Source organism: Marmota flaviventris, chromosome 2 (genome assembly GCF_047511675.1).
Source record: "Marmota flaviventris isolate mMarFla1 chromosome 2, mMarFla1.hap1, whole genome shotgun sequence".
In the NCBI taxonomy this organism is placed as follows: Eukaryota; Metazoa; Chordata; class Mammalia; order Rodentia; family Sciuridae; genus Marmota; species Marmota flaviventris.
The window spans coordinates 203052781-203079763 of NC_092499.1; the positions used below are offsets into that span (position 1 = coordinate 203052781).

General features: G+C 54.1%; 1 protein-coding gene across 8 annotated transcripts in view; it reads left to right on the plus strand.

Moving 5' to 3' along the window:
- Positions 1-26983, plus strand: part of Rtel1 (regulator of telomere elongation helicase 1) — a 32924-nt gene that overhangs the window by 1656 nt on the left and 4285 nt on the right. For 7 of the 8 annotated variants that reach the window (XM_071609083.1, XM_027954157.2, XM_071609082.1 and 4 more), the window contains 25 exons: positions 162-360; positions 706-799; positions 1453-1534; positions 1762-1822; positions 5434-5509; positions 6200-6284; positions 8514-8579; positions 9588-9741; positions 18251-18289; positions 18356-18434; positions 19368-19465; positions 20894-20949; positions 22401-22475; positions 22566-22647; positions 24198-24330; positions 24434-24547; positions 24632-24672; positions 24829-24914; positions 25065-25142; positions 25429-25506; positions 25799-25945; positions 26027-26142; positions 26338-26461; positions 26574-26724; positions 26815-26975. In XM_071609083.1, the coding sequence (XP_071465184.1) occupies positions 162-360; positions 706-799; positions 1453-1534; positions 1762-1822; positions 5434-5509; positions 6200-6284; positions 8514-8579; positions 9588-9741; positions 18251-18289; positions 18356-18434; positions 19368-19465; positions 20894-20949; positions 22401-22475; positions 22566-22647; positions 24198-24330; positions 24434-24547; positions 24632-24672; positions 24829-24914; positions 25065-25142; positions 25429-25506; positions 25799-25945; positions 26027-26142; positions 26338-26461; positions 26574-26724; positions 26815-26975 (2475 nt within the window). Of the gene's footprint in view, positions 1-161; positions 361-705; positions 800-1452; positions 1535-1761; positions 1823-5433; positions 5552-6199; positions 6285-8513; positions 8580-9587; positions 9742-18250; positions 18290-18355; positions 18435-19367; positions 19466-20893; positions 20950-22400; positions 22476-22565; positions 22648-24197; positions 24331-24433; positions 24548-24631; positions 24673-24828; positions 24915-25064; positions 25143-25428; positions 25507-25798; positions 25946-26026; positions 26143-26337; positions 26462-26573; positions 26725-26814; positions 26976-26983 lie in introns of those variants that run through there. The other variant, XM_071609085.1, reaches the window with a different exon arrangement.

A 26983-nucleotide genomic window follows, 5' to 3' on the forward strand; every position in this document is an offset into this window, starting at 1 on the left:
CACCTGTGGTTTTTAGGGCATGAGTGGGAAATGTCATGTGGACTAATGATGTCCCATGGGCTTTTCCACCATGAGCTATGTATCTGAGCAGAGCTGGGCATGTCATGTGGCCTCACATCTTGCTCTGCATCCCCGTAACCCCTCTTCCTGACCCTCTTCAGAAAGTGAATGGCATCCTGGAGAGCCCTACAGGTACGGGGAAGACTCTTTGCCTGCTCTGCACCACACTAGCCTGGCGGGAGCACCTTCGGGATACCATCTCTGCCCGCAAGATTGCTGAGAGGGTGCAGGGGGAGCGATTCGTTGGTCAAGACTTGTCATCCTGGGGGAACGCTACTGCTGCTGAAGGAGATCCCATAGGTGACCCTATTTCCTGGCCTCTCCTGGCCTTGTGGTGATGATAGGGAAGGGATAAGGTCAGGGACAGGGCCAGTCCTCCTGGGCTTCTGTCATCTGTGGAGCAGAGTTGAACAGGAGAATTTTGTAACTTTCACATTGTTTCTTACTATCCTGAGTTTAAAACCAGGGTTGCAGTTTTTTTCCTGGAATTATGGCACTACAGGTAGCCTTTGAACCTGTTTCTGGTAGTGAATGTGTGGGTATTAGGTTTGTGGCTGCCTGTAGGACTGAGCCCAGTGTTGCCTGTTGAGACATGAGGACACTGACTCAGAGCCACCCCTTTTGTGCTTCCTTGTATCTGGGCAGCTTGTTATTCAGACATCCCAAAGATCATCTATGCTTCCAGGACCCACTCGCAGCTCACACAGGTCATTGGCGAGCTTCGGAACACTTCCTACCGGTGCGTCAGGGAGCCCTCACCTGCCTCAGGGTCATAGGAGGGATGAGCTTTGCATGGAGCTGGGCCCACATCCCAGCTGTGTGCAGCACTGCTGCATGGTGGTAGATGTCCACATTCTTTCTAGACCCATCCAGGGTGTGTGATTCTCTGCTAGGCTGAGGGAGGGCAAAGGGTGGTTGATTATTTGATTTTGTTTTTTTGGTGCTTGGGATTGAACCCAGGACCTTGTATAGAGCCTTGCTAGGCAAGTGCCTGCCTCTGGGCTACATCCCCAGCCCTTAGTGCTCATTACTTGTGAGAAAGCAGCTTTGAGCTGTGGCTATCCTTGGGCTGGCATCCCAGGCTCTATTGTGTTGGTTGTGGAGGGTTGGGACAGACCCCCCAAGGGTTGCTTGTGAAGGGAATAGAGTCTGCCCCTTGCCAAGAGCCAAATGAGTCTTGACATCCTGCTCTGGGTTCTGTTTGAGAGAACTTGGACAGCAGGTTCTGTGCAGTTTTACCTGCCTGAGCCACATTCAGCCACTCTGCTCCCTCTGTCTGCCAAGTCTCCAGTGCATACTTATGCTTCCCACAGCTTATACTGCTAGACTATACTATGTGGCCATCTGTTCTTTGTGGCATCCCTCTTTGACTTTTCACTTCTCTTCCGCCAGGCCCAGGGTATGCGTGCTGGGCTCCCGGGAGCAGTTGTGCATCCACCCCGAGGTGAAGAAGCAGGAGAGTAACCACATGCAGGTGGGTTCCTGGGGACTTACTCAATCTCTGTTGTTCTTTTGGGCAGGTGCTGCCTGGGCACTGGAGGCCTGGGCTGTGCTCTAGTACATGCTGACCCCTGACCTGTGCCCCTGCTGGACTGGGCCAGGGCTTAAAAGTGTTTGGAGGTGGGGAGAGGGTTGGTAAGGCCTGAGGTGAGCCCTCTGCAGCTGCTGCTCCAGATGTGTGCTTGGGCCTTTCTCTTGCAGATCCACTTGTGCCGCAAGAAGGTGACCAGTCGCTCCTGTCATTTCTATAACAATGTGGATGGTAAGAACAGCTCCTTGAAGTTGCTCCTGTTGCTTGTCGCATGGTAGGGTCAAGGTGAGGCATGTGCAGCTGTCTAGGGCTTGGCTGGGTATCACAGCCCACTTGCTTTACCTCAGTACAGCCAGTAGGGCTTAGGCCTGTCTGTCTTGTGACTTGAGGGGTCACCTGTTGGGTCTCTGTTCTCATGTGGTGGTCTCAGACTGGTGGGTGTGTGGCTCAGGACCTCACCACCGCCAGGTGGGAGGCTCTCTGCACCTTAACTCTCTGTACACGTAGGGAGTATGCCACGCACCTTCTCCTCCATCTGGAGCCCAGAACGCTGCTGCCTGCCAGATAGCGGGCACCTCGTGGTGCCTCTGTGACCAGTCCCCTGGAGAACCCAGGTGTCGGGATGCCTGCAGGTTTCCCGGGTGACTGGCTTCTGGGGAGCTAAGTGTGTCTGCCTCCCCCTGATTCCTGCTCCTGCATCCTTTCTCTTACTAATTTAGCTTTGACAAATCACAGCCCCAAGTGTGAGTCCCTGGGTCCAGCCTGGGGTGGCCATGGCCTGACAGATGGCCTCCTTCAGAGATGGGATGAGTGAGTGCATTCAGGGTTAGTGACAACAGCTGGCCCTGGTGACTGTGTGCCTGGAGCCCCTGAAGGGCCCAGGGCAGGGGTCTAGCATGAGTGCCTTTTCTCCAAATCATTAACTTCCCATTCGTGTGTCTGTTGAGGGATTCTGGGGCTTATCACAGGTCCCCAGAGAGTGTGGCAGAATGAACTTCCTGTGGCAGAGCCCTTAAAGTTGCTGAGGCCTGAAGGGTGGCACATCTGCAGTGCAGGCTGTGTGGCTGGGGAGCTCACACTTCTGTGGTACTAAGATTCTGTTTCTTGCCTTGGTTGGGACTGCCATGCTAGCACAAAGTGCAGGGACCCTGGTGACACAGCTCTTGAGTACTCGCAAGGCCTTGGTGGGCCTGAGAGCCGCTGTCTGCTCAGTCTGTGTTGAGTGCCCAGCACAGCAGGGCTGAGGACCCTGGGGCTTCTCGTGGTGGTCAGGTCAGAGGCTTGAGCTGGGGGTCTCTCATCACCCAGCACCAGGTTTCCCCATTTTATGCCCCTTGGAGATAGAACATGGCAAGGACCCTGACTCCTTCCTCTTTCCCTCTTTCTTGATCCTTTTGTTGGGGGGGGGGCGGGGAGGGGTATTAGGGATTGAACCCAGGAGCACTCTACTGCTGAGCCACATTTCTAGCCCTTTTTTAAAGTCTTGCTAAGTTATTGAGGCTGACCTCAAACTGCTGTCCTCCTGCCTGAGCCTCCTGAGTCACTAGGATTACAGGTGTGTGCCACTGTGCCTGGCTTCTGTTGCCTTCTTGCTTACTGATTTTTTGGTCTGGTGGCACCAAGGACCCTTAGTCACTTCAGTGTGTGATTATCCTGGCCTGCTGGCTGGTCCTGAGAAGGACTGTCTATCTGCTGTATGCCCCAGGTATCTCTTTCTGTGACAGTGGTCTGGAGGCCATGAATCTGGACCTCCTCTCCAGATGTGCTGTTTGGAAACTCCCCATGGTCTCTGCCTTTTCTGGCTTCTTCAGAGGAAGGATCTGTTGGGCATCCCCAGGCCACATGGTAGGGGTCTGTGGAAAGAAGGAAGGTGTGCACAGGAATCATTGAACACAGACCTATCCACAGCAGTCTGGACAGGAACAGGGTTTGGTGATCTTAGTCACTGGTCCTGGCCCCCTGGTCCTGTGTGTCTTCTGTGACCAGCCTGTGGGTGTCAGGTCACCTGGAAGGTGTTTTTTCCCCTCACCTTGTCCACCCCTCTGTTTGCAGTTCTCCCACCTGGTCCCTGGTAGCACATGTGAGCTTGCTTGATGCAGTCATCTCTGCCCCATCCTGGCTGCCTCTATTGTTCACAGCCCTAGCCAAGCTGGCCTCTGTAGCTTGCCTGTTGGCATTGTGCCAGAGGACCTGGTGCGGTGCCTGTGGGAATGGTTCCAGCCAACTTTCTGTAGCTGCTGTGGGTTAGCACTCAGGGACCTGTAGGCCTGTGCTCTGCCCCAGCTGTCTCTTCCACTGCTCCTCGCCTGCGTAGGTCCTGAGGGCTCCCTGCAGTGCTGGCCCCTGGCTGGAGACTGTCCGCATGACCTGCTCCTTATGACCCTGTGCTCCTTGAATCAGTGTGGAGGTGTGGTGGCAGCTGGCCTGACAGCTCTGGCCCTCTAGATGTCTCCTCTCCACGACTTTGGGCTCAGTCCTAAGAACCACAGGCCAGCCCCCAACCTCACTTTGACTCACTGCTTAGCCTGTTGGAGGCTCCCCCAGCTGTGAACCTGCACATCTTTGCTGTGAGGCTGTTTCTAGCAACCCCCCAGCTCTTAGCTGTCTTTGGAGTGGGCTGCAGTCCTGGTGAGGGGTTCTGAGGCATAGGGCGCCGTCCACCTGGGCATCAGCCTGTGGTGTGCCATGGGTCAGCCCTAGTTGCCCTTTCCTTGCCTGTTGTCCTTCTTCTCATTCCTCTTTTCTGTACTGACTCCCTGCAAATCCTCATGGGTTGGTGATCTGCCCAGGAATTGGCAAGTTGGCTCACTGCTGCCGTGTGTGCCGATTGGCCATGTGTTGCTACGGTGCTGCTGAGGATCAGGCTGCCTTGCCAGGGGGCGTTTGGGGAAGGGTCACTGTCGGGGTGTTTGTGTTTCCTGGCCTCTGCAGCTGATGCATGGGCTGTCGTCATACCCCTGAGGGAGCTTGGCACCTGTAAGGGGTGGAATGAAACAGCCACAGTGAAGCCAGTTGCTGGGGGTGGCCCAGTTCTACATGTCTGCCCTAAGACTCTGTGGTGCTTCTTGGAAAAAGTCCCTCGTTCTGCCCACAAGGGCCCAGGGCCCAGGAGTTGCTCGTTTAGCTTCCAAGGGATTCCCATGACTCCAGTTTGGGGATCTGTACTGTGGTAGGGCAGCCTTTAACATCCTTTCTGCCCTGAACCCTGTATCCATCTGGGTAGGGCCCATTTCTGGGCTGCGGTCCTGAGAAAGGGTCAGGCTAGTGCTTAGCTTGGAGAGGAACCTGCTGAGGGTGGGGCAGGGTGGGCTCTGCCTGGGGTGACCCTGGCCTCCTGCCTGTTTGTGCCCTGCTTCCTTCCGTTCCCAGGAAGTGCCAGCTCTCCTGGCAGCTGCAGCTCTCCACCAGGTGGCCACTCTGGTTCTGTTGTGATTGGTGGGAAGCCAGGGAGCACCACTCACGAGACACATCTGTGGGTGCTGGTGACAGGCTGTGGCTCTTCTCAGCCTCTCGGGGTTGCAGCCCTCCTGTCCTGTCTTGGAGTGTCCAGAGGTGGAAAGGATGCTTGGGACCTTTGGGGACAGTGTTGGCATCTCTCTCTAGTGTTAACCCTCTGTCTCAGACTGGAGCCCGCCTTCTTGGGTCCAGGGCAGGGCTCCCATGGGGTTTCTCCAGGTGGAGCCCTCCCTGAGGACCTGACTCATCTGGTGGGGATTCTTTTGGCAAGTCCATGGGTGGTGGCTGTCCACAGTGCCTGCTGCACAGGAGCCCTTTTGTTTTGGATGTCCCTCCGGGTCTGGGGATAACTGAAGGTACTTGCTTACGTTTCCTGTTATCTACAGAGAAAAGCCTAGAGCAGGAGCTGGCCACCCCCATCCTGGACATTGAGGACCTGGTCAAGAGTGGGAGTAAGCACAAGTAAGAGCCCTCAGCAAGGCCACAGCTGCTGTGTGCTTCATGGTGGGCTCATGGACATATTTTTTTTCCTTTTCTTTTCATGAGATTAGCAACTGTTCAGTGTGAAAAAAATTTAAGCAGTTCTGAGAAATATGAAGTGAAATGCCTCCTCTTCCTGGCCCTTGCCCACCCCCCGGGGACCTTGGACAGGAACATGTGGTCTGTGTGCACTGTCTCCAGTTGGGTCCTCATGTACTCCACCTTGGGGGGCTCTCTACGTGGGTGCTAAAGCCCACCCCTGATTCTTCTGGGGACAGCAACCCTGTCTTCCTCTTTTAGGGCTGCATGGGTTTGAGCAGTGGTAGGGAAGACTTTCAGGGCTGGGTGCAGCTCAGTAGCAGTGCTTGCCTAGCATGCCTCGGACCCTGGGTTTCACCCAGCATCGCAGACAGACAAAACAAAAGGAGCATTCTTGCACCGAGGGGGTCACCCTGCCTTAGCTCTCCCCTGTTGTCTTTGTCCCCGTGGCCTGTGTCTAGGAACAGGGTCGGTTCTGTTTGGTATAGAGTTTCAAAGTGGACAGCACCATCACGGTTGAGAACACTCGTGGGCTCCCCACTGTCTGAGGCCCTGTCAGAGCGTGCCCAGTTCCATCAGCTGCAGCCTGTATGGCCCTGTGTGGTTCTCACTGCCTCTTCCTCCTTACTCCAGAGTGTGCCCGTACTACCTTTCCCGGAACCTGAAGCAACAAGCTGACATCATCTTTATGCCGTACAATTACCTGTTGGATGCCAAGGTGAGATCTCAGCCTATGTAGCTGGTGATCCCTGGTGTGGGAGTGGTTTCCCTGGGTTCTGGAGGGACTAGCCAAGCCTTTGCTGGTTCAGGCCCTCAGAATTGCAGTGTGGGCAGGATACCCCTGCTGTAGGTCAAGGGCGCAGGACCTGGCCAGGTGCAGGGGCCTCCTGCCTCACTCATTTGCTTTTAGCAGGTGGTGTCAGCACCCTCTTACTTACCATGGTGGGAACAGCATCCTGGGTATCTTGTGCACCAAATCCCTTTGCCAATTTGTTATTTTCTGTGATAGATGTTCTTTGAGAATACACTGTGCTGGGTGCTGTCCTAGGCATGGCAGTGAATAAAACAGTCACTCATATGGAGTATAGATTAATCAAAGGGAGTCAGCAGGAAGGTTCGCAGGAGCTGCTGCTACTGAAGAGCTCTAGAGTGTGTGGAAGGGGGCCCCAGAGCAAGTGCGGAGGCAAGTGAGTGGTATAGAGGCCAGTCACACCATGAGGCCATTGCAGAGCCCTGTGGGAGATAGCCATGCCTGTGTAGAGCAGTTGTTGGATTTGGGGCCTGGAGAGCCAATGAAATCTCTGAAATTGTGGGTGGTTCTCATGACTTGAAGCTTTTAAACCTGGCTGCCTGGGAGCCACCTGGAGAACTGTTGCAAATATGGGGTACAAGCCCCATCTGGAATAATCACATCACAATCAATAAGCTGCTCCGTGGTAGAGCGCTTACCACCATGCACATGGCCCTCGAGTCAAATCCTCAGCACTGCAAAAATACCCGAGGCTGATTCTGATATTTTCTTAGAAATGTGAGTGATCTGGAAGAACAAGAGGGTTTTGAAGAGCAGAGTTGGAAGTTCATTGTGAAGTCTGGGAAAATGTGTGCTTATAGACACAGATTAGTGCAGCAAATGGTGGCCCCCATCCTTGTAGGCAGCAGCTCATTTTCAATACATGTGCCAAAGGCATTCGAAGGGAAAGGAAAGTTCTATTGTGTTGTTCTTTTGAAAGGTGATGGGATAGCTGGTCATCTATTTGAAAAGTCAACACTCAACTTCACACTATGCAAATGTTCTTGTAAAAGCTGAACCTGAAATTTCTAGAAGGAATGGGTTGGTCTTTGCAACTTTGTGTTAGGCTGAGGTTTCTGAGCTCAGACACAAAGCAGTAGCCATAAAAAAAGATGGAAACATTGCCCTTCACGAATGTAAAGCTTAGATTCCTTGAAGGAACTAGGGCCATTAAGAGTGACAGGCCTGGGCCATGAATGTGAATAGCTGACCCAGGTCAGCATGCAGTAGGTGCTCAGCGCTCTGAGCAGCAGACAGGTGCTGCCTAAAACATGTGAGATGACACTGCATTCCACTGAAATAGCTGGGGTGTGGCTCTGTGACAGAGCACTTGCCTTTCATGTGCCAGGCCTTGGTCTTGATCTCCAGCTTCACCAAAAAACAGCCACAACAAAAAACCCAAAGCCCTAAGAGTTGGATGAGGTGTGAAGCAACTGCAAGCCTCACATGCTGGTGTGGGCAAAGAAGGGGCAGCAGCTCTGTGAGTACTGCAAGCCTGTGGCCCGCTGCAGTGTCCAGACTTACACACTCGAGGTCACCAGAGCTCATGCACAGTCAGCCCGAGGCCCATGTCTCAGCTGTGCTGTCCAGAAAGGCTGGCACAGCAGAGGCCCTCTGCTGACATGACATTCCAGAGATTAGACAAGCACACATCTGTCAGAATCCTGTGGTACGCTTAAAACAGACATTTGACTGTACGAAGACTTAGCTTGAAATTAGGTTGATTAAGCTCAGGCCACTTCCCTCAGGCTCTAGGGGTGGGACTGGGTGCTGGACTCTTAACCGTTGGTGCAGGCTTCTCCTCTGCCTGTCTGCATGCTAGGGCTTTGCAGCTTCCTTGGCTTTCTGCCAACCGTGGCATGCACCTTTGTGCTGCGTGTTTCCCTGTGATAGACACCTGTTGAGTGTCCAGCTACTGATCAGCCTAGAGCAAGGTATTGCCAGGTTGCCATCCTGAACCAGCCTTGAGCACTGCTATTCCTGCCAGTCGGGTGTGGCTCTTCCTGTCCCCACCAGCACTGAGTGTGTTCTGTGCTTGTGACCTTTGGTGGCTGCTGCATGCCCTGGTACCCTCTTGCCCTGCCTCTGCAGGCTTGCACTCTCAGGATGCTGCTTTGCTGGGCTCCAGCCCATGGTTTCTTCCCCTCCTCCTTATAGAGTCGCAGGGCACATGGCATTGACCTGAAGGGGACCGTGGTGATCTTTGATGAAGCTCACAATGTGGTGAGTCCCCTCTGCCTCTGTGCTGAGCACCTGCTGTCCTTTCCAGCTTCCTGAGCATCCCTGGGGGCATCTGGCCAGACCTGGTAATAGGTGCTTCTGCTGCGCTGCCTCCTGGGATCAGATACCTCAGTGGGGCCTTGGACACACTCTCAGGCCCTTGTCCTTCCACCTGCTGGTGAGCAGCCAGGCCCATGCTGTCTTGCAGGGTCTGCCCTTCAGGCTGCTTGGCTTGACCCTTGGGAAGCTGCCATGGAGAGAGCTGTTCACCTCTGGTGACTGTGGCAGCAGGAGCAGCTCCTGAAGTCTTTCCTGGCTCCCTTTGTCCCTTGTCCACCCTGCCTCCATGGTTTTCTGCTCAGGAGTGTGTATTGCTTGGGATGGCCTTGGAGGCTGGCCACATGGGACAGCCTCACCCTTCTGCTGCAGAACCTGGGTGAGGTTCCTCGAGAGCTGGGTTCCCATGGCAGGGCCTGGTGCTCTGAGGCGCAGCAGCCAGCCCCCACCAGCTTCCAGGCATTTGCTGTAGGAGGTGGTGGGTGTTATACCAGATTTTTCTGACTTTTGAAACCAAAAATTTAGATTTTATTTTTTTCGTACTGGGGATTTAACCCAGTAATTTACCACTGAGGTAAGTCCCTAGCCCTTTTTGTTTTATTTTTTATTTTGGGATGATCTAACTAAATTGCTTAGGGCTTTGCTAAGTTGTTGAGACTGGCCTTGAACTTATGATCCTGTAATCCCCAGTTGCTGCCACCATGCCCAGCTCAGAAATCTAGATTTGAATGGGAAATTTCCCAGTTATAGAACGTTGGCAACTCAAGTGAAGTAGTTGTTTGAAACCTTGGTTTGGGCCATTTAGTCATCTTTAGTCATCTTGCCTCTGAGACCGGGAGCCATGGCTCCAGGGACTTTAGCTGTGAGCTTCTGGTCCCTTCTGTGCCCCTTTCCTGCTTCTCTGAGCCTCTGTCCCACCCTGCTCTCCTCACGGGGCTGTGCTTGGCCTCTCAGGAGAAGATATGTGAGGAGTCAGCCTCCTTTGACTTGACCCCCCGTGACGTGGCTTCGGGTTTGGATGCCATTGACCAGGTCCTGGAGGAGCAGACCAGGGTGGTGCAGCAGGGGGAGCTCTGCCTGGAGCTCAGCGCAGACGCCCTCGGTGCAGGTGAGTGCACAGCCTAGAGCCAGAATGCTGAGCAGGGAGGCTGAGCCTGGTCCTCCTGGAGGCCACAGTCCCGCACAGCACTGTGTCCAGCTGGCACATCAGGACACTGACTTGCCAAGCGGTTTCTTGGGCAAGACTATGTGAGGTCCCACAGGCCGGGGAGGGCTGGCATCATCCGAGGAATCTGGAGTTTTCTGAAGCATTTGTGTCCTTTCCTACCTGGTCCTGACTCTCGGTGACGGCATTTTCAGTGTCCTTTGAATCTGCTACATGCTCCAGGTGTTGTCCCCGCTTCCCTCCCAATGTCCTCAGGCTGTGTCACACAGTGTGCTCTGAGGACACTCAGGAAGTGTCCGTGTGTGCAGGCTGTTTGTCCAGAGGTGCACGTGTTTGCCCAGGTGGGCTGTTCTAGTAGACAGCACTTAGTGGGAGTGCCCGGTTCTGCTGTGTCATTTTCCTGGACCCGTATGCATAGCCTTGGTCCCTGCCTCTCCTTTTAGGTCTTGTGTGTCAGGTCTGTCCGTGGGAAGGATGGAGGCCCACGAGGACCAAGGCAGCCCTGGCTTTGCCCTTCCCACCGGGCTCATACCTCTGCCCTTTCCGCTGGGCTGATCTAGCTCTGATGCAACACTAACGTGTGTTGATAGGAGAGTGTACTCAGCACAGAATGTTAAGGGCCCTTTACACCTTAGAAATTATTGAACTTCATTTTTGTGAGTTGTATCTATTGACAGGTACTGGAAATAAGTATTTATGTATGCCTTCAAGTAACAAAGCATTGCATGTTAGTGTGGCTTCCTAGGGCTGCTCAGATGGGGGTACTGAGACAGTGGCAGTCCAGATCCAGGTATCTGTCTTTGGCTCCTCTTGGGGCTCTGAGGGAGGGTCTGTTTCTGCCTCAGCATGGGCAGCACTGGCATCTGGGTGTGGCTGCATCACTGCCATCTCGGCCCCATCTTGACTCGGGCTTCTCCCCGTGTGTCTGTCACATTTCCATTTCTTGGAAGAACCCTGGGTGCTGGATGTTGAGCTGTGCTGACCCACAGGCCTCATCTCTGTTGCTTATATCTGCAGAGACTCTGGCCTCTCCCAGCTCCTAGAGGCTACCGGCGTCCCTTGGCTATGGCCACAACACTCCTACCTCTGCTCCTGTCCTCACTCCTCCTTCTCTGAGTGTCCTGTCTCCTCCGTCAGCTCATTTTGGGCTCACGTGGATGATCAGGACACTCTGCATCTTGAGACCCCTGAGTTCATCCTATCTGTAGAGTTCTTTTGTCACAGAAGGTGAAGGAGTCACAGGTTCCAGGGATTGGGACATGGCATCTTTGGAGGCCAGCATTCTGCCACCCTCGGTTCTGGGAGATCATCTACTCCTGAGAGAAGAAGAGAGGAGAGGCATTAATGCATGGTTATCACTAGTGGTCGTGCAGAGGAAATAGGGTTGGCCTGCAGGACCCCTGAGGAAGGGTCTGGCCTGGAGTCCTGGGCCATGCTTGGAGAGATGCTGGCCCAGCCGGAGTGGATGGTGACACAAGGCTGCTCTGAGATGGCTCTGGGCCTGCTGGAGTCTACTGCTTATTCTCTGCGGCATGGGCTTCCTTCTGGTAGGCAGGGCATTGTCCCCTTGCTGGTGAGTAAAACCTCTAAGTCAGGGCTGTGTGGGACACTAGAGACAGTGCCTGTGTCTTGAGTGGTGGGGACTTTTATTTTAAAGCTCCAGGTGGAACTCCCCTGCTGCACCACCCTGGTCTGCTCCTCTAGGAGCATCCATGGCATCCATGTATTTTTTTCAGAACTGGGGATGGAACCCGGGGCCTCATGTATGCTGGGCAAAGGCTCCACTACTGAGCTACACCCTGTCTTGTGGCACTGTCCTCAGGATGTGCAGTGACCTGGGGGTGGAGCATCTGTAGAGCTGTTATTTCAGTTGTGTTTTAAGAGTCATATCCCCTTTTAGGGTTTCTTTCACTTGAAGACCCAGTGATTCTGCTGCAAGCTGTCCCTGTTCCTGGTCCTGCAGTGGTATTGTCCAGTGTGTGTACACTCAGCTGTGCAGTCATCCCCTCTGGACGTGTGCCAAGGCCTAGTGGTTGTCTGCAGCCTTGGTCGATACCTAACCCTATGTCGAGTGTGTTTTGTCTTATACAGAAGTACCTGTTAAGGCCTTTTAGATCATAAGTTGGGTGCAGTAATAGCTCAACAGCAATAAGCAAGGCAGGGATTCTCACAATACATTGTAATACAATTGGTGTGAATGTGGCCTCCATCTTGACAGAGATTGCTGATCTTGGAGACCTCAGCATACCTTTTTCCTCCTCTTCATGTTGGGAGCATCCACCTTCTCAGAGGGATCATTTTATTGGTTCTCTGTGTCATATCCATGTTGCCAGCATTACTCTTCTTACACTCTGGGTCTCAGGACACAGTGATGTGGTGCAGTTGATCCCACAGCTGAGAGGCTGCCAAGTGACAGTTCGGGCATTGTGGACAGGTGCTTGAGCCAGGCAAAGGGACATTCACGCCCCAGCCTGGGTGGAACAGGGCAGCACCAAAAGGTCGTCAACTGCTCAGAAAGGCATGATGTTTAAAACTAGGAATACAGGGGCTAGGGCTGTAGCTCAGTGGCAGAGCGCTTGCCTAGCATGAGTGAGGCACTGGGTTTGAGCCTCAGCACCACATACAAAAATAAATAAAGTCATTTAAAAAATGCAAATTAAAAAAAGATAGGAGTACATGTTTTCTGGAATTTTCCATTTCATATTTTTGGACTGTGGGTAGGGTAACTGGAGCCACAGAATGTGAAACCACAGATAAGGGGGCTGTTGTGGTTCCAATTTTTTTTTTTTTTTTTTTTTTTGCAGTGCTAGGGATGGAACCCAGGCCTCACACATGTCAGCCGGGCCGTCTGCCGCCCCTTTCATCTTATTTTTGCGGCAGAGTCTGGCTAGTTGCCAGGCTGGCGTGGAGCTCGCACCCCCTCACAGCCTCCCAGGCAGCGGGGGTGATGGGCATGGCCTGGCCTTGTGCTCCGGGCCTTGGTCCATTGTGCTGCTCGGGACCCTGCTCTGTCTCCTCTGCTGTGCTCAGGGCTCCTCAGCGCCTCCTCCCTCCCTTTCCTTCCCTTTCTCTCAGGACACTGTCTGTGGCACGTACCTGCCTCTGTGTTCTAATTTGATCTTCATTTCTAAAGTGATTTATTTTCCCTCCAAATCTATTTAAGTCCTGTCCCTTTGTTTCTGAGTTTAAGGCCATCTGACAGGGTGTGATGGTGTGCATCTGTCGTGCTGGACAGCAGGAGATGGGGAGAGGGTACCTGGCTTATGTCCAGGTCTCGGGCAGTTCCTGGCGTCCTTTACTATTCTTCAGTGTCTGCTTTTATTTTTCACCACTACTTATTTTCCAAGTGGGCTCTCTCCTGTGTTGCCCCCTGCACTTTGCAGGGGCCCTTGAAGTCCCACAGGATAGGGCCCGACCCTCCGCTGAGCATGCTCAGGTCTCCTGAGGATGATGTCTCGGTCTGTCTTCCGTGGCCTTAATGCTTTGAAGAGCCAGTTGCCCTGTGCACCAGCCTGCAGCTTGTCTCCCAGGTCTCCTTGTGACAGGTACAGACTATTCTCAGCCCCTTGGTGAGATGACCCCCATCTGCTGCACTCTGAGGCTTTCCCTCGTGGCTCAGCTCGCTGTCACCCCCACAGCCCTTCCTCACAGCAGCGGTTGCTGCAGTGGTTGCAGAACAAAGGTCATCTAGCCCCTTTGATGCTCGAGTTTCTTGGTTGGGATTCTGTGTCCATGAGATTTTACTTTTTTCTTTTGGTGTTAGGGATAGAACCCAGGGGTGCTTAAGCAAGGAGTTACATGCACAGCCCTTTTTGTCTTTTATTGTGAGACAGCATCTCACTAAGTGGATGAGGCTGGCCTTCTTTTTGTCATCCTCCTGCTTCAGCCTCCTGAGTAGGAGTGATTGCAGGTGTGTGCCAGTGCACCTGGTGTCATTGATTTTCTACCTGTCCATATTTCTAGCTCCTTGTTTTTGTTATCATTGTTTATTAACTTATGTTTTATGTGGTGCCGAGGATTGAACCAGTGCTCACACCTGCTAAGCCAGCACTCTGCCATTGAGCTCCAGCCCCAGCCCCACCAGCTCCTTCTTGACAGAGAGAAATTGGTTCCATTTTCTTCACCATGTTGATTTGTTCAACCTTAACCCAGACAATTGTTCAAGAATTGCTGCCTCTTCCAGGAGTGGTGATGCACACCTGTAATTCCAGCCTCAGCACCTGAGCAAGACCCTGTCTCAAAATTAAAACTAAAAAAGGGCTGGCCTTCAGCCCTGTGGTAGAGCCCTGGGTCAGTCCCCAGCACCAGCGAAGGCAGGAATGAAGGGGTGAACTGCTGCCCGTGGTGGAGGAGAGCCCTGCTTGCTGGAGCACAGTGTCTGCGCAGCGCTGGGACACTGGTTGGAGAGCACCCAGCTGAGCCCTGTGCTGCTCCTGGGCTGTGTCCTCCCTTCACTGTGGCTTTGGTGTTCATTCTAGGCTCAGTTCTTTCTGCTCTTTCTAATTTTTATTCCAATTTTCTCCAATCACGTTAATTTTGATTTTATCGTTGCTAAGTGTATATATATATATATATATATTTTTTTTTTTTTTTTTTTTTTTTTGAGACAGGATCTCACTGTTGGTCAGGACCTTGCTAAGTTGCTGAGGTTGGCTTTGAACTTGTAATCCTACTACCTCAGCCTCCTGAGGTGCTGAGATTACAGACATTGTTACTGCTTTTTTTTGTGTGTGTGTGTGTGTTTGTGTGTGGTGCTGGGGGTTAAACCCATGGCCTTGTGCATGTGAGGCAAGCACTCTACCAACTGAAAAAAGAAAGGAAAAAAAAGAAAATTATAGTTGTATATTGGCAGAATGCCTTTATTTTTATGCATTGCTCAAGGATTGGACCCAGTGCAACACATACTAGGCAAATGCTCTGCCACTGAGCTACAGCCCCAGCCCTATTATTGCTTTTTTTTCTTTTTTTTTTTTAGTTGTAGTTGGACACAACACCTTTTTTAAATATATTTATTTTTATGTGGTGCTGAGGATCGACCGGGTGCTCACACGTGCTGAGTGAGAGCTCTACTGCTGAGCCACAATCTCAGCCCCCCATTGTTGGTTTTTACTTAAAACATTAACATTAATCCAGAAGTCACAATCACACAATAATGCACACATGAGGTGGGCCTTGGTACTTTCTGGACTGACCTTCCTTCCTCCCTCTCTTCCTTTCCCCAAATAAGACCTTGTTTTAGATGGTGTTTTCCAGAGCAACAGGTCCAACAGGAAGAACAGGTACCAATGAATGACAGGTTTGCTGTGAGGCTTGGCTCTTGCAGTTAGGAACTTCAGTCTGCGTCTATAACTGCAGTTGTGGAGCTGGGTAAGGTCGTGCCTGTCCAGCATCCCAGCTCAGGGTTAGCGATGACATGGCAGAACTGTGATCCCTGGCTCAGGTGGCCTTTGTCAGGTTGTCACAGCCAAGTTTGCAGTATACATGGAAGGAGGCTGCTAAGCATGGTCCATGCCCAGGGGCGGAAGCTCTTCAACTGCCTGTCATCCTGGGCCAGTGTCAGGCAGTGGGTTCCTTAGAAACAACACAGATGACACAATACCAAAAAAGATACAGTAGATGTCACCAGAATTAGAAACTTGGTGCTTGAGAGGTACAATCAAGAGGGTGAAAAGACCAGGGCTGGCGTCACTGGGTGGAGAGCCTACCAGGCATAGCACACGCAAGGCCCTGGGCTTGATCCCCAGCTGTGGAAAAAGAAAATGAAGACAGCCTGCAGGATGGAAGAAATTGTGAATCATAATCTGAAATATGTAAAAATTCTTAAAAACCTCCTAAACTCAGTGAAAAGACAAATCAGTTAAAAATAGGCTAAAGATGTAAATAAATATTTCTTCAAAGAAGATACGCAGGTGACCAGTGAGCATATGAAAAGATGCTCAACATTGTCACTCATCAGGGAAATAAATGCCCATCAAAACCAGGGTGAAGGCGGGCATGGTGCAAGCCTGTCCTCCCAGTCACTTGAAAGGCCGAGGCAGGAAGATGCATGTCCCAGGCCAAGATAAGCAACCTATTGAGGCCCTATCTCAAAAATAAACTTTTAAAAAGGGCTGGAGGTGTTGCTCAGTGGTAAATCCCCTCTGGGTTCCATCCCCAATACAAAAAAAAAAAAAAAAAAAAATGGAGGGGACAGGGAGTGGCAAGTATTGATGAGACTGTAGAGAAATGGAGCTTTAAAGCCGGGTGCAGTGCCCCACGCCTGTAATTCCAGCGGCTCCAGAGGCTAAGGCAGGAGAATTATGAGTCCAAAGCCACCCTCAGCAACAGCAAGGTGCTAAGCAAGTGAGACCCTGTCTCTAAATAAAATACAAAATAGGGCTGGGGATATGTCTCAGTGGTTGAGTGCCCCTGAGTTCAATCCCTGGTACTAAAAAAAAGAAAAGAAATGGAGCTTTGAGACATTGCTCATGGATCCTACCATAGTGCAACCACTTTGGAAAAGCAGCAGTTACATTATAGTCAGCAGGGGCTGTTAGCAATGCTGCAGACAGGCAGGGCACTTGGCAGTGCTGGCCTCTCTATGAGGACACCAGCCTGTTGGGTAGGCCTACCTGGGAGCTCACACAACTGTCACTGCTGCCTGGCAGGCAGCATCCTGGAAGCGCCATACTGAAGTCAGGGCACCAGCTGTGATGGCTGGGGGCCCACTTGGAGTGTGGTCTGTAGTTTGTAAAGGCTATGTGGAAAGATGGAGGTGCAGGGACACACTTACCTTGGCTGTTACCACTTTTACTTATTTATTTTTATTTTTGGTGCCAGGGATTGAACTCAGGGGTGCTCTACCATCGAGCTAGATCCCCAGCTCTTTTTTTCTTTTAGTTGTTGATGGACCTCTATTTTTTTTATTTATATGTGGTACTGAGAATCAAACCCAGTACCTCACAAGTGTGAGGCAAGTACTCTACCACTAAGCCACAACCCCAGCCCTCCAGCCCTTTTATTTTTTATTTCAAGACGGTCCCCAGGCAGGCCTGGAACTTTGACCCTCTTGCCTCAGCCTCCTGAGTTGTTGAGAAGACAGGCATGCTCACCAGCCCAGCCATCTGAGTCCTTTGGTCACTTCACATCAGTATAGGTCTTTAGCCTTCCTTTTTAAAACCTGATGAAGGTTACATTTACCTGGAGCCCCTTCTGTCCAGGTGTCCATTCATTCTCCTCTGTGTATAGGGAAGCATACCAGGCAACAAGGTGAGTTTTGTTTACAGTCACCAAGCAATTTAAAAGAGAATTGTTCACCAGGCATCATGGCTTATGCCTGTAGTCCTGCCACTGAGGAGGCCGAGGCAGGAGGATCAACTGAACCCAAGAGCTGGAAATGACTGTGAGACCCAGGCTCAAAAACAGAATTGCCCATTGATTTGACCCAGTGGTTTGCTCTTTCTGATGGTCCACATTTTCTTCTAATGTTGTTTCCTTACAGTTTGAAGGACTTTAACAGTTCTTTCACATTTTTTCTTCTTTTAATTGGCATGTAGAAATTGTAGCTATTCGTGGTCTGGCTAATAGTTCTCCAGAGAACTGCACAGTGACAGATTTCTAAATCTGTTCCTCTGAGAATGTCTGAAGTTATTTTTGCTGAGTTTGGAATTCTGGGGTCCTGGCTCTTCCCTGCCTGTGGGTGAGGAGTGTCCCTGCTGGCTGCTGCCCCCAGTTCTGGCAGGATGACAACCATCCTCTGAGTGGCGGCCTTCTGTTGGTCGTGGACTCTTAGTTTGTGGCTTTCTTGGCCTTTACTTGTCCCCTCGTGTGCTCTCTGGGTTGCAGAGCCTTTCAGATGCGAGGTAAGCGTTCTACCACTGAGCAGCACCCTAGCTAGGTGTTCCAGACCTGCCTTGACTTGGAATCTTCCTGCCTTGGCCTCCAGGGTTGCTGGGTTACCCTCCTGTGCCACCACACCCAGCTGGCCGTCATTCCTTTAAGTGTTTGTTCTGTCCTGCACTCCTTCTCCTCTTCCTCTGAGCTCTGCCTCACGCTGTCCCTTGTGCTAGAGGCCTGACTGTGCTTGCGGCCGATGCTTCCAGGCCTCTCCAGACACAGGGCTGCGTAGGGTGTCCATGTGTGTGGTGTGTTCATATGTGTATTTTTTTTTAATATTTATTTTTTAGTTGTAGTTGGACACAATACCTTTATTTTATTTATTTATTTTTATGTGATGCTGAGGATCGAACCCAGGGCCTTGCACGTGTGAGGCGAGCACTCTGCCGCTGAGCCCCAGCCCAGCCCCTCATGTGTATTTCCAAGGGTGTACCGTGTGTGCTCCTGTGCTGTTGCCAGCTGGAGTGTAGACTTCGAGGACTGCACAGGGCTCTGCTCTTGCTGGGTCCCCTCCTCCACAGGCAAGCTGGCGGAGCTGGGAGGACGCAGATTGTGCATGTACTGCTCTCTCACCCAGGGCTGCACATGGAGCTGCAGGACGTCGCCAAGCTCAAGAGTAAGTGCTGCCCTCCCTCACCCCCACCACTGGTGGGCCCACCCCTGACAGTCCCTTGACCCACAGTGATCCTGCTTCGCCTGGAGGGTGCCATCGATGCTGTCCAGCTGCCTGGAGATGACAGTGGCGTCACCAAGCCGGGAAGGTGAGGGACAGGGGCAAACCCTGTGACTCCAGGCAGGGCCTGGAGCTGGAGGGGACAATGGGCTGTGACCTTGGTATTCTGCCAGGTACTGAAAGTCAGACCTGGGCCATATCCTCCAGTGGGGTCTGTCTCAATTTTCAAGGCTCTTATGTGCTGCCACCTCTTAGCAGTTGTGGAGAACACCAGGAGTCATAGCACGCACGGTGGCATTGTCTCCTGCAGCCCTCTCCTCCAGCTGGCCCAGCCCCTCACTGGCAGTGCAGGTGCCTGTTAGTGAGACCATCCCTTTAGGACCAGCAGAGCAGTGGCAGCCTGTTAGGGAGGCCAGGAGGTCCTCAGAGTCTAAATGCTCCAACGCGGGCACTCCGTTTTTCCTGCTGTCTTTCTTGCAGGCAGAGGAGGGCCTGGGGGTAGTTCTCTCCTGAAGACAGGTGGCTGCCGGAGCCAGGCCTGGGTTTATTGAGGAAGGCCCTGGCTGCTGCCTTCTGCCAGAGCTGGTCTGTTCCTCTGAACGTGGCAGGGACTCCAGTTGCCGGGAGGTGAAGCCTAGCTCCTCAGCTGGATGTCCAGGACTCCAGCTGGCTCTGGAACCTTCCCTGCCTCACCAAAGGCCCCCTTGCTGTAGCTTCTGCTGCCCTTCCCCTGTCTCTTTTCAGAGCCGTGAGCACGCCCTGGCAGCCCCATGGGCGGGTCCCTCGCCCAGGCACCTGCTGTCTCTTGGGTACATTGCACTTGGGCCAGGGCCTTCTCTCCTCTCCCTTACTTACAGCTAGCTCCTGAAGGCAGAGGCCTCTCACTTCAGCTTTGCTCTCCCTGAGAAGCCTCAGTTTGCTCCTGTCTAAAGGACACTTAAAAAGCTTCTGGCCTGTGGGTTCACCAAGCTGAATCCTGGTCCCCTTGCCAGGCTCAAGTCGTCTTTTTCCTCTCGGGCAGTTACATCTTTGAGCTGTTTGCAGAAGCCCAGATAACATTTCAGACCAAGGACTGCATCCTGGACTCACTGGACCAGATCATCCAGCACCTGGCAGGGCGTGAGTCTCTGGAGGGCCGGCTGCCCTGTGGTGCAGACAGAGAGGGATGGGGGCTGCCCTCATAGAGTTGCTGCTCTGTGTCCAGCAGTCAGCTGCCTGCTTCAGGCTGTTGCCCCTCCCTGTGAGCAGCCTGTGGAGCTTCCCCTTCTGTTTGGGACTGAAGGCATCCGTGCCATTTGACTGTTTTGCACGTGTGAGGCGAGCACTCTGCCGCTGAGCCCCAGCCCAGCCCCTCGTGTATTTCCAAGGGTGTACCGTGTGTGCTCCTGTGCTGTTGCCAGTTTATTGACTTGTGTATTTTTTTGGTACTGGGATCTAACCCAGGGTGCTCTACCACTGAGCCGCACACCCAGTCTTCAGCTTTCATCTTGAGACAAGTTCTGGCTTAGTTACCCAGGCTGGCCTGGAACTTGTGTCCTCCTGCCTCAGCCTCACAAGCTGGGATTTCAGACTGTGCCCCTGCACCTGGCCTGTTGTGTTGTCCTGCAGATGTGTTCCAGCTGTTGTTAGTGGTGTCTTCTTACAGGGCATCCCAGAGAGCCCCCTCCTTTTTATTGTTGGTACCAAGAATTGAACCCAGGAGTGCTTAATCACTGAGTCACATCCCTGCCCTTTTTATTTTTCATATTAAGACAGGGTCTTGGGGCTGGGGTTGTGGCTCAGTGGTAGAGCGCTCGCCTAGCATGCATGAGGCACTGGGTTCAATCCTCAGCACCACATAAATGTAAAATAAAGATTGTATCCACCTAAAACTGAAAAAGAAAAAAATTAAAAAAAAAAAAAAAGACAGGGTCTTAATATATGAGGCGCTGGGTTCGATCCTAGCACCACATAAAAACAAATAAAGGCATTGAGTCCATATACAACTAGAAAATAATAATAATAATTTAAAAAAAGGTCTCACTAAGTTGTTGAGGCTGGCTTTGAACTTGATCCTCCTGTCTCAGCCTCCTGAGCTGCTGGGATAACAGGTGTGAGCCACCGCACCCACCAGATAGTCTCCTTTTAAAGAGAGACAGCAAGAGACCTTGGGCTTATGAGCTGGGAACCTTGCTGGCTTCTCCCTGACACCACCGAGTCCCATTTCTGCTGTTTTGTGAGGGGCAGAGGGCTTCCCAGGGTTCCATGGCTACACTCCCTTTTAAGCAGGTGTTGGGGAAGTTTGAAATGCAGGACCTGTTGGATCTGCTGAGCCTCTGGGCACTGAGGAGGGGTGGCTTCTACATGTACTTGACCACAGAGCCTTCCTCGAGTTCCACAGAACCCTTTGGCTTGTCCCTCGCACTCTGGGAAGAGCACGACAGCTGCCCTCTTCCCATGTCCTGTGCCTGATGCTGGTTGAGAAACTGGTCTCCCCACTGGGCAGGAGGCAGGGCTTGGTAGTGTGGCCCTGTGAGATCCACAACTGCCTCTGCCTGCTGCCCACAGGTTCTGGAGCACTGGCCACCACGGTGGGGTTGCAGAAGCTGGCAGACATCATCCAGGTAGGAGCCTGCTTTGGACTGTGTGGGCCCCTTTGCAGATGGAAGTCAGCAGGGTGTCAGAGCCTGGATGAAGGCCCCACACCACGTGTTTCTGTTGGCAGATGCTTAAGCTCATTTCCTCTCAGTCTGACTGCACTGAGCCTCTAGGGGAAGAGATAGAGGACCCGTCTGGCTGTGCTTGACTGTTGAATGGCCAGACATGTCCAGAGTAGCCCTGGGGGGAAGCTGGTGTTCCCTGGTACTGCTGGAAGTGGGTACAGGGCAGGCCTGGTGGGCATCAGGCCAGAGGCAGTGTCCTGGGGGGTTCTCTCACAGACAGAGGGGCCTCCCACTAAGGGCAGTGCTGAGCACAACAGGAGACCATTTGGGTACGTGCAGTCTAACCGGAAACTGGAAGTGAGGGCAGCGCACCCATGCTGGGAGCAGTCTGCACAGGGCTCTGTCAGAGCCCCAAAGGACAAGGAATCTTCTGCCACCCTGGTGTTCATGCCACAGAGTGCTGTCATGGGCACACACCCAAGTTGCCGGAGACTCCTTGCCTGCACTGTTGGGCACGTTGGTGCCGGGCAGGTGGCCTCCCTTGAGCAACCTTGGCTGAGGCCTGGTTCCCTGGTGTGCCTGAGAGCCTGCTCTCCATCTCCAGGTCGCAGCAGCCCCCCAGGGGTGTTCTCTCACCTCCTTCTCTGTGGTTTCTCACTGTTGGATGGCACCCTCTGGGGGAACTGCCCAGTTCGTCCTGCAGCTTGGAAGCCACATCCCTGGCTGACCTAGGTGTGCTGGTTGGAGCCTTGCTGGCCGGTTGCTCACTGTGCCTTTTCTGTGAACTGTCCTGGGCATGCCAGCTCCATAGGGCTTTGTCACTGCAAGTGTTGATCCCTTGATCTGCACAGTGCATTTGTCTTCTGATTGCTTTCTGTGGTGGGGGCCAGTGAGCAGGAGGCCTGCCCCTGCTGGGGCTGGCCCCTCCCAGAGGGCCGGAGCCCACTTCTTTACACAGACAGCTGCCCCGCCCACAGGTGTCCTGTGCTTCACCTTGTCCTTGTTGGCCAGAACAATTTCTCCCGTGCCTTTCAGCTCTGAGGTTCTCCACCAGGTGGACTTTGGGTCAGCTCACTGATGTCCTTTAGGAGTCCTATTATAGTCTTGACTGGAATGTTTTGAGTTTCTAGGTTGATTTGGGATGCAGGGTAGAGGGTGGCCAAGGCAGAAGAGGAAAGGCCCCGTGGGGCTGCTGTGTGTTCCCTGCATGCGGTCAACCTGGTGTGGAAGGTGCTGCCCCTCATCCTGGGATGTTGTTGGGCAGGTGAGCCAGGGAGGTCCTGAGTGCCTGTCCATCATCCTGGTGGCACAGGTATTCCTGCACGCTGGGCCAAGGGCCTGCTTCCCAGCACAACAGAGGCTTCCTTCTCGGCCCTGGCCCTTGGCCCTGTGATGGACTCCTTGCCTTTTAGGTCGTGTTCAGTATGGACTCTGCAGAGGGCAACCCTGGTTCCGTGGTATGGCCTGGGTTCTCACAGGCCTACAAGGTGGGAGCTCCCTCCAGGAGGTGGGCAGCATGGTAGTGCCGCAGAGATGTGAGGAAGGGGTCAGGACACTGTCCATGCTTGTCCCTCTAGGTGCACATTCACCCTGACACAGGATACAGGAGGGCAGCTCAGCGGTCAGTCACCTGGAGCGCCAGTGCATCCAAAAAGCAAGGTACCAGCCTATGGGCTTGGACCCACTCCCCCGCTGACCTCAGACACACTGGAACTGCCTACCTCAGTCAGCCACACCTGTGGCCACCTCACTTGCTCACTGAAAGCCAGAGGGGCCTTGGAGGAGGCTGAAGGCACATGACCTGTCCGTCACCCGGTGGGCAGTGACAAAGCCAGGGACCAGTGAGGCCTCTCACCTGCCCAGGACACACTGCATCTGGTGCAGTGTGCCCCTGGCTTGGTGTCTGGAGCACAGGGGTTCTGGGGTACAGCTGGCCCCACCTCTGTGAGACGGTCAGTCCTTGTGGCCAGCAAACAGTGGATTCATGCCTGGGGCCCCTGGGTGCTGCTAACTCAAGAAGTGTTGGGCCCACATTCCAGGTGTGCCTCTCTGTGTCTGCAGCCTTCCCTGGCTCCTGGGCCTCTGTGCCCTTCCCTGTGTGGGGCTGCTGTTTTTCCTGCTGTTGTCTCGTTTGGGGTCAATGCCTCAGCAGAAGCAGCCCGTGGGTGTTTCTGTGTGGGTACTGTAGTTTGACTGCTGTCGGGGAGAAAGGTCTGGGGGGTCCAGAGTAGCCTAGAGCCATGGTGTGGCCAGGAGCTCTGATCCTCACAGCCTCAAAGTATGGCCTCTCGCATCCTGAGTAGGGGGTGGCATTTGTGAAGCTAAGGGGTACCTAGAATGAGGGCCTGAGTAGTGTATTCTCCTTCCACTCAAATCATGTGGCTTTTTAGAAGCCGCCTCCCTGACCTGTGCATGGTGGCGCACGCCTGTGATCCCAGGGACTTGGGAGGCTGAGGCAGAAAGATTGTAGGCTCAAGGCCAATCTCAGCAATTTAGTGAGGCCCTAAGCAACTTAGTGAGATCCTGTCTCAAAATAAAAAATAATAATAAGGACTAGGATGTGGCTCAGAGGTTGGGTGCACCTGGGTTTAATCCAGTTAAAAAATGTAGTCTCCTGTGTTGGGGTGTCGATGGGAAATCAACCCTTTGTGGTGGGTCCTTGCCAGGCATCCCTGATGGTCCCCATGTGGGGCAGCTCATGTGGGAACATGTTCCCAAGCTCAGGAAAGGGTCCTGCCCTGGGCTGTCTGCCCTCACTCCTCATTCTGGAGAGTGCAGGGAGCGAGCAGTGGCGTTGTGCCACGAGGGCCTTTTGGTCAGGCACTCTGGGAAGCTGCTGGCTTCTGGGGTGGTGACCTTGTTTGTCCTGCCTGCCCAGAGTTGGAAACTCACTTCCCTGGCTTCTGCAGAGGTCTTTCATGCCTGGGAGGCTGGACCTGCTTCCTTCCCTGTGGTTTTAGCAGAGGGCCTCTGAGCCCTGTGCCACACATTTGGCTTTGGACAAGTCTGGGTGTGAGATTGGCGGTCTCTCCCAGGGTCTCCTAGCATTCGCCTGGACCTGCGTCCTGCTCCCTCGTGTTCCCAGCTCTCAGGCTAAGCTCACCTCAGGAGAGCCCTTTTGTTCTGACTTCTGCACCCTGTGCCTGTGTGACTGCAGGAAGGTGGGAAAGATGACATATGTCCCATCCTCACACCCCCTGTCCTCACAGGGAAGGTGCTGAGCTATTGGTGCTTCAGTCCCGGCCACAGCATGCATGAGCTGACCCGCCAGGGTGTCCACGCCCTCATCCTCACCAGCGGCACACTGGCCCCGCTTTCCTCCTTCGCCCTGGAGATGCAGATGTATGGGTCACCCCTGACCAGAGACCAAAGTGCTGGGGACAGCTGGGTGTGGGGGTGCTGCCCACGGGGCCACCCACTGACTGCCCCCTCTGCCCGGCTCCAGCCCCTTCCCAGTTTGCCTGGAGAACCCACACGTCATCGACAGACACCAGCTCTGGGTGGGAGTTATTCCCAAAGGCCCGGACGGAGCCCAGCTGAGCTCCGCGTTTGATAAGCGGTAAGGGGGTCCTGTCTGGGCCTCGAGGGTGGTGGGGGTAGCTGTGCTCTGGTCCTCATGGCGGCGGTCTCCCTGGCTCTGCAGGTTTTCTGAAGAGTGCTTGTCTTCCCTGGGGAAGGCTCTGGGTGAGTGCCACTCCACCTAGGAGTCTGCCCTCTCTGGGAAGCCCTGGTGTCCAGCCCTCCCATGCTGTCAGAGCCCCACTTGGAGTTGGCACACCCAGTCCCCTCTCCCAAGAGCTGTGGGGCCCTCTGCCTTGACGGTGGCCACCATGCTTCCAGGAAACATCACCCGCGTGGTGCCCCATGGGCTCCTGGTCTTCTTCCCTTCCTACCCCGTCATGGAGAAAAGCCTGGAGTTCTGGCAGGTACATCCCCTGTGCCTCCTCAGGGGAGGGAGTCTGGTCAAGGTGGCAGGCAGATCCAGGGCATTGAGAAGACTAGCTGCAGCCCCACAACTGCCCGAGTCTGACCAGTGCACTGATGAGCCTGTGCACACCTGGCTCTTCCTCCTACAGGCCCGAGACTTGGCCAGAAAGATGGAGATGCTCAAGCCTCTCTTTGTGGAGCCCAGAAGCAAAGGCAGTTTCTCAGAGGTCTGTGCTCCACCAGGGTCTGCCACCTCCCTGGGTGTATTGCCTGGAGAGCTGCTGACATTTCACTGGTGTCTAAGGCCCCACAACCACCCTGCCTGTGGGGTCCCTGTGTTTTCTGGGAAATACCAGGCAGCCTCTGGGTTCTGGGCATGGGTCAGTGGGGAACCAGCAGTGATGGTGATTGTACGACCTACTGGCTCCCCAATCTCGGAGGATGGGATCCCCGTCTCCCTTGTGGCAGAGGAGTCCAGGCCTAAGGCTCAGGCTGACCAGCCTCTTCCTCCAGGTCATCGATGCTTACTACAAGCAGGTCGCCTCCCCTGGGTCCAGTGGGGCCACCTTCCTTGCAGTATGTCGGGGCAAGGTGAGGCCTCTGTGGTGCATCCTCCCCCTGCCATGGGCCCTGCTGGCCACTGGGACCTGTTCATAGGCCAGGCAAGCACTGGCAGGGCACAGGAGGTTCTGAGCAGGGGGAGTTGGTGATGGGCCCGGCTGGGGCAAGGAGGGGGCTTCCTTACATCTCACCCATGCCCGAGAGATGGGGCTGTGTGGGCTGGGGCACAGACAGACCGTTGGGAAGAGCCCCGAGCTCAGGTGGGGGCATCAGGGGAGAGGAGTCTCCACTGCCCCAGGCAGCTCCTGGGCCTGTGTCTTAGGCCAGTGAGGGGCTGGATTTCTCAGACACCAATGGCCGAGGTGTGGTTGTCACGGGCCTCCCATACCCGCCACGCATGGACCCCCGGGTTGTTCTCAAGATGCAGTTCCTGGATGAGATGAGGAGCCAGAGTGGGGCTGGAGGCCAGGTGAGACACCACAGAGCCAGGGCTGGGTTAGGGCAGGGGACTGGTGACAGCCCCAATGACCAGGCGCCCCTGCCCCTGAAGTTCCTCTCTGGGCAGGAGTGGTACCGACTGCAGGCGTCCCGGGCTGTGAACCAGGCCATTGGGCGGGTCATCAGGCACCGCCATGACTATGGGGCTGTCTTCTTGTGCGACCACAGGTACGTACGGCAGGGCTCCCCCTGGCCACTGGAGGCCCTCTGTGGGCCTTGGGCCTTTCAGCCCTGTGTGAGCCCCCTGGGGTTCTGTGCTGGGGGACTCCTCCTGGCAGACAGTGAGCCTCTGTTTGGAAACTGGAGCCCTGTGAAGTGGGTCAAAGAGCAGAGGACCCTGGCTGAAGGCCACACGCCTTCCAGGTTCGCCTGTGCTGACGCCCGAGCCCAGCTGCCCTCCTGGGTGCGCCCCTACCTCAAGGTGTACAACAACTTTGGCCACGTTATTCGCGATGTGGCACAGTTCTTCCGTGTCGCTCAGAAAATTGTGAGCTCCCAGATGCCCAGCTGGCCGTGCCTTGTGCCCTACCCAGGGAGGGGTTGGGGTTCCTCTTCTGAAGAGTCACAGAAACAGGCCCCACCTGCCCTGTGGTCTGCAGATGCCTACACGGGCCCCACTGGCTGCAGCCCCAGGTGTGGGTGGGGAAGAAGCGATTGTCTCCACGGCCAGGTTGCCCAGCACCCTCCTCTCTGCCAGGAAAGCCACAAGTCTGGATGTGCATGTGCCCAGCCTGAGGCCCGGGTCCACAGGTTAGTAGGGCTGCGTTTGGGGCCACCATGGGCAGAGGCACAGCCTGCCTGGCCCCTGTGAGCCTTGCTCTCATTCTCATGCTTCTGCAGGATTGCCATCCTCTGGGAACCCCGAGAGCAGCTTGTGCGTGGAGTATGAGCAGGAGCCTGTCCCAGCCCAGCGGAGGCCCGTGGGACTGCTGGCTGCCCTGGAGCACAGTGAGCAGAGGGCTGAGGCACTTGCAGATAAGGCCCACCTCAGGGAGGAAGAGGTGCGGAG